This window comes from Mus caroli, chromosome 5, assembly GCF_900094665.2.
Source record: "Mus caroli chromosome 5, CAROLI_EIJ_v1.1, whole genome shotgun sequence".
NCBI classification, from domain to species: Eukaryota; Metazoa; Chordata; class Mammalia; order Rodentia; family Muridae; genus Mus; species Mus caroli.
Window position 1 is genome coordinate 32,200,551 of NC_034574.1, and position 12,480 is coordinate 32,213,030.

Consider the following 12,480-nt stretch of genomic DNA (forward strand, 5'->3'; position numbering starts at 1 on the left):
TGAGAATAGTGGTCCCCATGCAAGCAGTTTTCTTGCGGGAAGGAAATAGAGTTTTTCCAGGTTCCTCAGGTGACATGCTACATCTGAGCCACCAGAGGGCACTGTGGACTCAGGCTGGGAACCAACCCCATTCTGGGCAGGTTGGGAAACATGATCTTCTGATTGCTAAAGTGCTTGGCTTCTGAGCATGAGGACCTTCTGGCCAGGCGGCCTCTCCTAATTCCAGGCCAATGAGAAGCCTCTCCCCCATCCTTCCCTCTCTGCTGGTCCCCAAAGTGGATAAAGGTAGATAAAGGCCAGGTGGCACAAACTTTGCCCTTGGGACTCTAGAGCCTGAATCCCTGATCTCGGAGTTTAAGGTCAGCTCAGGCCTCTACATGTACACACACACACACACACACACACACACACACACACACACACACACACGGCTGCTTTCTAATTAGCCAGTTGTCGTTTTCCTAAAATTCCCAGGAAGTCCAGGAGATTGCTGAGAGGACTCCTAAGTGACAGAAAGCAGTGGGCGGTGCTGTTCTGGGCTTGCCAGGGTAGGCACACATTGACCTGTCACTGAGAAACTCTGGAGATGAATGGTTGGGTACCGTTGACATCTACTGGGTAGAGCCCAGGTTTGCTCCCATTGTCCTTCAATGCACAGGACAGGCTGGGTTCCCACATGCCTGAAACAGGCAAGAACAACTCCTGGGGTAGAGCTCTTTATTCAGGGTGAGCCAGGGTTGGCTCACGTGCAAGGAGGTTAAGGCACAGGAGGCTGGGGAATGGAAGTAGGGGAGGAAGAAGGAAAGTTGGTTGCTGCCCCGAGCCAAGTCCTTAGTCAGGAGCTCTCTCAGCCTCAAGCGTCACTCCTAGACACGATGGTGTTCCTCGGGAGGTGTTTCCTAAGAACAGCAAACCTGAAGGTGTGTTTTCACTGAGTGACAGCTCTCATCTCAAGTGAGACAGTGTGTGCCACCTACAACCTCCCATCTCTACATGGGTCTGCCTCTGACATGAGAGACTCCATCCTTGCCATCAGCAACGTTCACACCTGAACAATGAGTGATCATACCCAAATGTTGACAGTGATGACTGGGAATCCTTGATGCTGCTCCTGGAAGAGATAGCCCCCCAAGTGGGAAAGGTCTCTGGCCTATGGAAGTACGGCTGGTTTGAAAGCTTATGGAAGCCCTTATCATCCCTCGGAAGGGGCAGGTGACCTGTGGGCATCTCCTCAGATGAAAGTTTCCTCTCCTCAGTGAAGATGGTAGATGCTCCTGATGGTAGGAGCAGCATCCTTCTATGCCCTCCCTGCCCACAGAGGACCTCTTGTGGTATGTGACAGGCAAGTGTGGTTCCCATGTTCTGAGTGGTTGGCCCTGGGACTCACACATCCTTGGGTGACCAGGTTCCAGGGCTACCTGAGCCAACAGATAGAAATACCAAGGCCAAAAGTTGGTCCTGGTTGGGACCCTGACAGCCAGAACCAGGGACAGGAGATGACTGTGGAGCAGTGGAGGTGAACCAGTGGCCTCAGGCCAGGAAAATACCAGTGATGCTAAGACCCAGATGGGCAGAACTTCATGCATGCTGGAATCAGGGTCATCAATCTCCAATCAGACTGCTAGACAGCATCAAGATACTATGTGAAACTGGAGGGTGCGGGTAAGAGGGCCCTTCTGAGGGAGGAAGAGACCAGGGCAAGAGGACCAAAAAGAGGTGACAGTGGAGATGCTACATTCTCAAGGCATGTCCCCACCATCTCCAATGATCCCAGGCAGTTGATGCTACTGTCTTGCTCTCTAAGGCAGGTGGCATCCCCCCTCTCAAGACTGGCCTTTTCTTCTGTCCCCTGGTCCCAAGAGGAAGTGAGGTGTGTGCAGACCCATCTCAGCAGGGCTCCAACTAGAGATTGCTTCTTTTCTGCAGTATCTTCCTTGTGCTTTCTCCATCGCCAGCTTCGCTGTCTTGCTGATCCAGCCTTCTGCCGCTGTGGACACGGATGGGAGGCGATGCTGAGTAGGTTGCATTGTGGATGCAGGACCAGCCAGAAGAAGTAAAACTTCATGGTGCATGTGATATATAAAAAGCAGGCAGAGGATAATGCCCAGTGCCAGAGGATAATGGCTCAGTTGACCCAGCAGCCCCAGAGCTGATCCACGAACGAAAGTTCCCAGCAAAGCAGGTACCTCCTGTTATGGTCCCTCCCCGCCCACCATTCTCAAATTATATCCCTAGCACTTCCTGGGCCTCACATGAGCATCTTGAGAAGAGTCATTCCCTGACTCCAGACACTTGACAGGGGGCAGTGGGCTGGAACCCCTCACACCTGAGTGGTCCTGTGGTGTGGTCGGCCAAGGCAAGGTGGTCATCATTTGGTAGCCCCAGGTCCTCTCTCTCCCGAGGTGGGGGCTTCTTCCTTTTGGTTCTTACTGGCTTTTCTGTAGAAGACAGGCAAACCCAGGATGGCTTCACGACTTTAGATGGCACTTCCTGCTCCCACAGTTTATGAGCAACCTTGGTGGGCAAGGGGGCTTTGTACCCACGTCACTGCGAAGCAAGCTGAACATCGTGAAGCATTTCCTACACCCCACAGCCTGCTCTTGACAGAGCTGGGATGGAACTGGGTGCACCAGGTTCCTTGTTTCTGCTTCACCCACAGCATGCAGGATACAGGAAGTGGGAGAGATAGAGGGTAGAATTTGGGTACAGACCAGAGCTTTTGTGTGCAAGAGCTGTGAATCACTTCCACCAACATGACATCAGGCTATGATGTCCCATAGTATCTCTGGCAGGGGAAAGACATGTCATTTCCCCGTTTTACATATGGGAAAATAGAGATGGGGATAAGATGAGGCAGGAGAGTAGTGGAGCCAGGAACTGGCATGGTGGGCATGGGGGGATGCTAAAAAGCCAGGGTCTCTGGGATGTCCTGAGCCTGCTCAGTTACAGAGAGTAGGAGAGCTGAGAGAAGCTGTGCAGGATACCCAAGGCTACATAGATGTTTAATGGTGGCTGTGGACCGGCATCCGCACTTCTAAGCTCAGAGCCTCTTTTGTTGTAGGGACGTACCTGGAAGTCCTCGCTTGTTGGAGAATGGCTTGTTCTCAGGAAGGGGCACTCGGGCCAATGTCGCTAGCTCTGAGATAAGGGTCTGCTCAGCTTCCTGATAGACAAATGGAAGTGAATCAGATTTCTGCCACTGAGTTGAAGCTTTACACTGTGAAAGATGACTACTGGTGGCCATATCTCATGTCCCAATGTGGAAGATTTTCCAAGCAGCACCCCACCAGAGGCGTCAGGACCAGGACAGAGGCATGGAGGAGGTTGCTCCTCTTGACACATGGGTCCTCTCTTCTAGTCTCATAACCCTGTCCACAAATGAGAACAGTTTAGAGGCTCAGCCATTGCCAAACACCAGCTCTGTTCCACTTCAGTGCATGGCTGCCAGAAGACCCAGTATGATTCACTACTGTGTGTCTATACCAGACTCAGTTTCCCCGATCTGTAGTAACGATCTCTGAAGCCACCCCTTCAATTGTTCACATTTGATGTTGAGAGCTCTCAGACTAGCTACCATCTGTAAAGGATCCTTGGGAACAAAAGCTCGTCATTAACAGGATTCTTTTTTTTTTTTTTTTTTTTTGGTTTTTCGAGACAGGGTTTCTCTGTATAGCCCTGGCTGTCCTGGAACTCACTTTGTAGACCAGGCTGGCCTCGAACTCAGACATCCGCCTGCCTCTGCCTCCCGAGTGCTGGGATTAAAGGCGTGCGCCACCACGCCCGGCCCATTAACAGGATTCTTAACAACTGCTGTCACTACTGCTAACCCTGGCCAGTTGGACAAAGAAAGGCCACACCCTGATCATACTCCTTCATTCTGAAATTCTAATTTTTCTTTTACATTTTATTTATCTATTTGGGGGTGGGGTGGTGGTGGTGGTAGGGGTGTGTGTGTGTGTGTGTTGTGTGTATACCATAGTGCATACATGGTGTTCAGAGGAAACGTCAGGAAGTAAGTCTTTCCTTTCCTTCCACCATGCATTCTGGGGCAGGGACTCAGGTCTAGGTTTGAGCAGCAAGTGCTTTTAATCTGAGCCATTCTGTGTTTCCTTGATTTTGTTTGAAGGCATCCTGACATCCCCGGATATATAGATATATATATATAGATATATATATCCCCAGATATATGTGTGTGTGTGTGCATGTATGTATATATATATTTTAAAGGCAGATATTTTGTGAGTACAGCCACACCTTATACTCCTCCAGGCTGAGACTTTTTCTGTGCTAAAGTACCCACTTTATACCCTGGGAGCTAGGCCGCTCTGACTACTTTACTGAGTCTGTTACTATCAGCATAGCCCAAGAGGCAGAGATGGCAGCCCCGATACCTGCAGCCCTCTTGGTGGTGGTCTACACCACAGGGAAAGACTCATTCCTTTACTGCTTCCCAAACCACAGGCAGCCTGCTCAGCTGGGCCCTGCACACACCAGAGTCACGAGGGGCCAACTATCCCCAAGGGGCTCATGTTCCCTTCAAGAAGCCACACGGTGTTGGCCAGTAGAACTCAAGAGAGTCAAAGATGCCACAGACAAAGAGAGGTGGAGAGGTCTGGAGTGGGGCACAGAGGGTTGGTTTTTTTTTTTGTTTTGTTTTGTTTTTTTGTTTTTGTTGTTTTTTTTTTTTTTTTTTTTTTTTTTTTTTTTTTTTTTTTTTTTTTTTTTACAGTGGCCTGGGCAGCTGGCTGTGAGCCCAGGTGTGGCCTCTTCCCGGTACACTATGCCACTGCCAAGTGACACATCTCTGCAACTACCTGCAGCTGGGTCTCAAGCTGGGCTTGCAGCTGGTCCAGCTCTTGTGCCTTCTGCCTCTGAGAGTTCAGGCGGCCCTGCTGATGCTTTGTGAACTGGTCCAGGAGCCTCTTCTGCTGTGAGAGCATCCTGGCGGTGTGAAGGGGTGAAGGGATGGTTAACACTGTTGGAACCCTTGGTCCCTACAAAACCCTCCCAGAAATCATACTGCGCATGGAAACATGCTGCACAAAGGGCTTGAGACCCTTAGCTGCACTTGAGCCCTGGAGCAAAACGGGGAGCCAGGAAAACATGTGCATGCCATGTTCTATAGCCACGTTCTTCCTGGACTCTAGTTCTGACCCTGAGGCTGCATGGCCGTAAAGCTTGGGGAAGTCTAAGGAATCCTGCACTAACACTGGACTTAGACTCCTAGGAAAGCCCTGGAGGGGGGCATCAGCAGGACAGAAGGCAAACAGGACACTGCCAGGTGGGGACAAAGAACTGAACACTGGCATCAACTCATGAGCAGACAATTGTATCTAAGGAGAGATGTTCCTGTGAAAGGACCAGAGGCCTTCCGGGACTACCGAGGAAGCTCATGTCCTGGGACAGTGTCTGAGAGAGCCTTAGTGTGGCATTCTATTAATTCTGTGCAGTAGGAATAGGTTGGGTATAGGCCAAGTCCTTCACATAGAGAGTAGAGCCTTCCCTCTTGGACACAGACCCCTTCTCTTTCTCTCATCAGCACACCTTGCTCTGGCTCTGCAAACAGTGACATCAATTCCCGGCCTATAGTGTGCAGCTGCTGCCTTCTTCTTTCAGTCAGTTTTAAGAAAGACTGACTGAAGATCTGAAAGCAGAAGTCACCTTTAGCATCAATAGGTGGCTGTCTGGGGGACATAAGACACACGAATGCCACCTTGCCTCTGCTTCATGCTCTGAAGGCTGATGAAATAGCTTTCCTTCCTTCCTTATATTTGTCTTGTAAGTTTCTATTCATCCGGTTAGGACCAAATCATCCATCCCTCCATCCATCCTTCTATTTATCTACCCCCACCTATTCATGATTCTTCTCTTCAGCCACGATCCATCAATTTATTCATGATCCATTTATCCATCTATCCATTCATGATTCATGTATCCACCATCCACTTAACTAGCCATGCATGGTCCTTCATTCATTTAGCTATGATCCACCATCCAATCATCTATGTTACATCCACTCATGATCTATCTACCCGTCCATTATCCATCTATTCATCCCTTTTTAAAATCAAAATAGTTCTGGCTAGATAGGTATTATGATAGTTTAATTTTTCACTCCTCCCTTTAAAAGCCTTATTAGCATGTATTAATTGTGCACAATAATGGGTTACATTGTGACATCTCCATACATGCACATCATGTACTTTGACCATTTTGCTATCTATTCTCTCCCCCTGCCGCTCACTTATCCCTTTCCTTCCTTCCTCCCAGGACCCTGCTTCCAATTTCACATCTTCTTCAAAAATCTAGATTTTGCTTAAAAGAGAAATGTATGCTTGTCATTTTGAGTCTGGATTACCTCACTCAACATGGTGATCACCTGTCTCATCCATTTTCCTGTAGATGACATGCCATGTTTTTCAAAGGTGCCATCATATTTTATCTCTACATGTTTATTACATTTATTTCGTCCATTTGTCCATGGACAGAACAGTGGACTGATTCATTTTACCTTGTTCACTGTGGATAGTGCTGCAGCAAGCGTGTGTGTGTGTGTGTGTGTGTGTGTGTGTGTGTGTGTGTATGTGTATGACTGTTTGTTGACTATGATGGTTAGTTTTTTTGTCAGCTTGTTACAAACTCTATAGAGTCACCAAGAAGAGGAAGCCTCAACTGAGAAAACCTCAATCCCTCCAATCAGATTGGCCTGTAGGCGACTTTGTGGGGCATTTCCTTGATTAATGATAGATGTGGGAAGGTACAGCCTGACTCAGTTGTGTCATCCCTGGGCAAGCAGTTCTGAGTTATATAAGCAAGCCACGGAGAGAAAACCAGCAATCCTCCATGGTATCTTGGAGGATTTCTTGTCTACCTGTTCCGGTTTCCCTTCATGATGAGCTGTGACAGGGCACATAAGCCAAATAAACCCTTTCCACGCAGGTTGCCTTTGGTTTGGTGTTTTGTCACAGCAACAGAGACCTAACTAGGAGGATGACTCTGGTTCCTTTGGGCATAAACGCTAAGTAAGCTGTCTTACCTACTTCGCTGGTCCCCAAAGCTCTCTCTATCCTGGGGATACAGTCTTTCCATGCCACGCTGATCTCATCCATGGAGTCACATGGGGGAAACCTCTGATTTGTTTGTTTAGTGGCCTAGCCTTGCCTTCGTGGAGGTCTTCTAAGGGATGGGTATTGGACACATAAGGCCTGTGATAGGGCAGTGCCTGGCTTTGCAGCATGCTCCCTCCCTGACTTTCAAGGAGGCTGAGTTCACTATGGACTCAAGGAGAGGCCACAGCATCCTGTCTGTCAGGCTGGCTCTCCTCTCTCATCAGCCATGCGGAGTTAGAGTAGCTGGCTACTGAAGCCTGTCTTGTTCTGGGTCAAAGCTAGGCTCTGGACCACATTCCAATCATAGTGGTCTCTCTAATAGTGGAAGCCCAGGTGATAAAAATGTGGGTCTCTGAGCTCTTCCTGCAATTCTGTGACTACATCTTTGTTTTAAGGTACAAGAAGTGGGGATATGGAACCTGTACATTCAATGGCAAAGCCAATCATACCTCTGTATCTGAAATCTAAGAACTGCTGGCCCATGCTTTAACAACTTAAGGAAGGGTGGGGCAAGCCTGGACCTTGAAACTTAGCAGTGGATACCTGCTGATGGCTGCCAGTGCCCAGGCAGAGGACTCCAGGTAGGGTATGGCATTTGTTCAAGGGAAGCCCTGTTTTTTATTTACTCAGACAGCCTACTGAGGCTGGGATCAATTCTGTTATATGTGTGTGGTCCCTCCTCGATGTCATGTGGCCTCTGCTGCTCTCAGTGGTAGATGCTCTGTCTAAGCCCGGGTCTCCCTGTAATTAGAGGCATCATTCCCTAACACAGTAGCACGTGCTTTACAGCCTGCTTCTGAGACTTCCTTCAGGGGACAGACAAGAAGTGTCCCAGGCAAAACTCAAGGCCAGCTCTCTCAAAGCACTGCTTCTGTAACTCTTCAGCCCACCTGCAGCTAGTGGACATTTGTCCTCAGTAAACTGGAAAACCACTTTTCCCATGACCCTGCAAGAAGAGTCCAGCTGAGTGGCCATTTGAGTCTCGTCCTACATGACTGACAGGAACCAGACAAGCTGATTCAACTCTGACCCTCTGGTCTGCAACTAGCAGGTGAATGAAGCTAAGGGCTGCTGAGCTTGTGCAGCCTACAGAGATGCAGCAGGCATTGCCATGAAACACGCCTTTGTCTCTCTCTCCTGGATCCTCACCTTTACTTTCCAGGTTAACATCACATGACCAAGCCTAGGGAGATGGGGAGTGCTACAAGAGGGGCCATGCAGGTCTCTGGGGCTCACTGGCCAGCCAACCCAGCTCGCTTGGCATGTTCCAGGAAGGACAGTTGAGGCACTGTTGAGAATCATGGTAGATGGTGCCCGAGCAATAATAGCCAAGGTTATCCCTGGGCTGCAACATACACCTGCACCTACATAAACACACACATACACACACACTACCACCACCACCACCACCACCACCAGCAGCAGCAGTACCACCACCACCAGTCTTTATACAAATTCTCACACTGAGCCTTTTTTTCTGGGGAGCCCAGGGTATGATTGAGGGAGGCTTCAGAGCTGGCTATGAGGGAGATAAAACCCTCATCAGCAGGCAGACCATGCAGGATCCCAAGCCCACCAGGTAGAGTGGAGTGTACCCACGCAGAGACCCCCACATACAACCCTGAGCCCCACCTCTGCTGTACCCCCTGGGAAGCTCCGTGGGTACCATCCGCTGTTTGACTCTCCAACGACGGGTCACTGAATTCTTGCTTCTTCCACAGCTTGTAAGCATTGATTCTCTCCCCTGGACCCACAGACACAAGACAGTCAAGGTGTGCATTTGGAAGGTAGACTCTGCTAGGCCTGAGGTGAGGTTGGGGGCCAGGGCAAGGGGTGAGCAGAATACACCTCTTCATAACGTGTCACAAGCACCAGCACTTGGGAAGGCCAGTATAAGAGAATATCATGGGAGCTTTGGCATAGAGTAGCACCCATGGCTCCCCTCTAGCTATCTGTCAGGAGCAAGGAGAGGTGACAAGCCAGCTTCCATAGTAAGAGGCTGTCATATACCTTTCGGAGTCAGAGTCATGCAGCGGGAAGAAGGGCTGGGTGAGCTGAGCTGGGGCTTAGGTTGGCCTCGAGATGCCTGTGTGAGCGTTCTCAGAGGAGCAGGCATCTGGCCTTGACTTCACACCTACTGCCTACAGCTTTCTTATTTGCAGAGTTACCTGCTCAGAAGACTTGCGACTCATTATTATTTTAAGGAAAGTGATGTGCTTCTGGGGGCTGCCATGGCTTAGGATGCTGTCTGTTACATAATTAATCTGGTGCCACCTTTAGCCCAGGAACTCCAGCTTGGCCACAGGTGACAGACAAACCTCCTGGAGGTGCCTCTCTAGCAAATATAATCCAACACCCAGGGAGTAATTTTGGGGGTCACACAGGTTCTGCACTTTGCAGGCAGCAAGGTGATCAGCAGCTGCTGACCTTGCTGGGCCTGAGCAGCACATGGTGGGGCTTTATCAGCAGAGCCATGAGCTGGCTTACTGCCCCACGCTCCTTAGGGAAGCCGCCCTGTAAAGAGGGAGGGCTGCCTACAGTCTACCAAGGATGCCCGTTCAAGTGCCTGAGGTAAAGCTGGGCTGGAAGAGCTCAGAGGACTCAGGGAGGGAATCCTAACCCCGCAGATGGCAAGCTGAGACCTAGTGTGAGTAGATGACAGGCCCTGGTACTGAGTATATGCAGGGATGAGCAGGCGTCTTCTAAGCAAGCTCAAATCTCTTAGAGAAACTGCGGGGGAACCTGCAGCCACTAGTAGATTCCTGAGCACATGCCAGATCTCGGGTGAATCCTCCTGAATGGGGCAAGGGTCGGGCAGGTGGCAGCTAAGACCAGCTGAGAGCAGGGACAGCCATGGAAGGTGCTTCAGGACCTTCCTCCTGTCCCCGCTCCTGTGGCTCAATCCCAGCCCATCTTGAGGGAAAGCAGCAGAGTGTATGAGCTTTGGAGTTGGTGAAGTTCTGCAGACCCTTGTGCAGGGTGAGAGTAAGGAGAGGAATAGCCTGCAGGGAGCTCTGGGCGTTATTTAAATGTTGTGGTAGGGAGGGTGACCGTCATCCATTGCTTCACAGGTATGGCGGTAGGAGGTGATGGGTTATGGAAATCCTGGGTAGAGCATTCTCAGGGTCTCAGGAGCTCTGTTCTGCCTACTCTTACTCGTTGTTGGTTATTGCATGTCTTTGGCCACCAGGAAGCTCAAAGATGGCATGGCTTTCATTTTTCATTATTGATCCCAGGTGCTTCCCATAAACAAACTAGACTTACTACATACACATGACCTTTGAAGCACCCTTTACAAAGGGTTTGGAGTCAAAAGGGAAACACACACACACACACACACACACACACACACACACACACACACAGATTCTCTCCAGGTGTGCCAGATTCTTGCAAAGCCACTCTCAGCCTCTAGCTGGGGAGACACCTACCCTGCAGGGTCTTTAGGCGCTGCAGCAATTGTTCCTCATGAGCCTGCAGGAGCTTCCCGACAGCCTGGTAATGCACCTGCACGAGGCGGTTGACACTAGTGCTGGTCACATACACACTCTCCACCACCGTCTCCACCAGCGTCCTCTGTGGAAAGCAGAAGGAGACAGGGATACCTGAAGATCATAGGTGGGGCCACCTGCCTTGCACTGCATTTCCCACCTGCTTCCAATCCAGACTGGACTGGCCAGGACTCATGCAGGGTGGGCGTGGCTGCTTAAGCTGGCTGTAATAATCTCACTTTCCTACGGCAAGAACAGGTAAAATGGTGGTTTAAATCCAGTTCTAGCTAACAAGATTCGATATTAGGGGAGCCTGCCGAGGGCAGGGCATTTCCTTCCCAAACATTAGCACAGAGCCTTGGGGTGAGAGACCCCATCACTTCCCTCATTCTGCCAGACTGTGCGCATCTCTGATTGCTAGGTCACAGACATCACGGCCCTCTGCCTCAGTTGGATTTCTTGCCTCATGGATTCAGGGGGAAACCAACAGGATGTAGGGTGCGCACTGGAGATGAGCCAAGAACTGACTCCAAGTTCATTTCTGTTGCTCACTACCTGCCAGGCTTTCAGCGTGTCTTTCGCACAATGAGAAACCTCAGTTTCCCCATCTATAGTATGGGAAGGATGATCTTCACCCAGCCTGGGCTGTGGGAAATCTGAAGAGATAGGGTGGAGAAGGCACCCAGATCACAGGACCACTATCAGTATTTTGCCCACTGTCATTTTGCCCTGGCACCAGCACCAGCACCAGCACCAGCACGTCACTTCTCACGTATCCAGGTGGAGCTCTGTGGATCATGGGGCTACCAGGGTCTGTTGGCAAAGACTCAAGGAAAGTCATATTTCTCAGTTTGAATCTGGTTTTGCTGTGCCATGGGCAGTGGGAAGAGAAGCAAGGTGCGCCTCTGGCTGGTGGAGAAGCAGAAATGACAGGACCCAGCTCAGAGCCTCTATGTGTGGGCAGGGTGATTCTTGGCTGACAAGCCAGGCACATGCCGTAGGCTGGAAGCTCAGAGGGGCAGGGAAAGTGCCATTCCTCCTGCCCCTTGGTGTCGAGGGACAGCGCCTGGCTCTCACCTTGAAGTCTTCCTTCTCCCTGGTCCGGCCTTTGCTGGCAACATTCCTAGCATGTACCAGCAGCGCCTGCCCAATGACCCGCTCCATGTGCAGCTGTAGCAGCCGCCCTGCCTCCTGTGCTTCCGCCAGCAGCTGCTGCTGGAGCCGCAGACCTGTCTGCTGGGCCTCATCCTCCAACCTGGCTGCCTCCTCCTGGATCCGTGCCTCCTACAAGGGAAGAGTGCGTGGGCCTGAAGGCTGGGAGAGGCTGAAAGGGTGGGTGTTCCAGACCTGGAACCCTAAGGATGATCTTAGGTGTGTGTTGCTTGTTCCTTCCCTCATCCAAAGACATTTGTTGAGCACCCACTGTATGCTCAGGGCCGTCCACGGCCTTTCATAAAATGAAGGCCTTGTTCATCCTTCTCAGACACTGCCAAGCCTGAATGCTGGGACTGGCAAAATTTAGAGACTCAGAGAGGTTGAAAGATTATCTAAAAGGCACACAGCAGAGCCAGGTTGAGATTTGATTCAGCTTTGGGGACTTCACAGACTCTGTGGCAGGGCACATGGGGCCAGGGGCTGCATTTGCTTAGGATGGAGAGATGGGAAGTTGGGAACCGGAGCTAGAGAAGTAACCTGCTTGCTCCTTTCGAGCCTCCAGGGAAGACCAAGAGACAGAGCACAGAAGGCATTGCAACTTCTATGGCTTAGGAGCTGTACACTGGAGACCTGGGTCAGGGGTAGGGGTTCACACCCCAGCTTTGCTGCTTGCCAGTTATTTCAATATGTTTAAACCTCCACAGAGCAGGAAGGGCCTCTTCCTG

General features: G+C 50.5%; 1 protein-coding gene across 2 annotated transcripts in view; it reads right to left on the reverse strand.

Moving 5' to 3' along the window:
* Positions 1–703: 703 nt before the first annotated feature.
* The window catches only part of Evc (EvC ciliary complex subunit 1), a 39,344-nt gene continuing 27,567 nt past the window's right edge, over positions 704–12,480 (reverse strand). The window contains exons 15-21 of one of the 2 annotated variants that reach the window (XM_029477916.1): positions 11,678–11,884; positions 10,541–10,685; positions 8,742–8,853; positions 4,815–4,941; positions 3,070–3,163; positions 2,327–2,438; positions 704–1,987 (exon numbers count right to left, since the gene is read on the reverse strand). In XM_029477916.1, the coding sequence (XP_029333776.1) occupies positions 1,903–1,987; positions 2,327–2,438; positions 3,070–3,163; positions 4,815–4,941; positions 8,742–8,853; positions 10,541–10,685; positions 11,678–11,884 (882 nt within the window). In that variant the 3' untranslated portion in view covers positions 704–1,902. Of the gene's footprint in view, positions 1,988–2,252; positions 2,439–3,069; positions 3,164–4,814; positions 4,942–8,741; positions 8,854–10,540; positions 10,686–11,677; positions 11,885–12,480 lie in introns of both variants that reach the window. The other variant, XM_029477917.1, reaches the window with a different exon arrangement.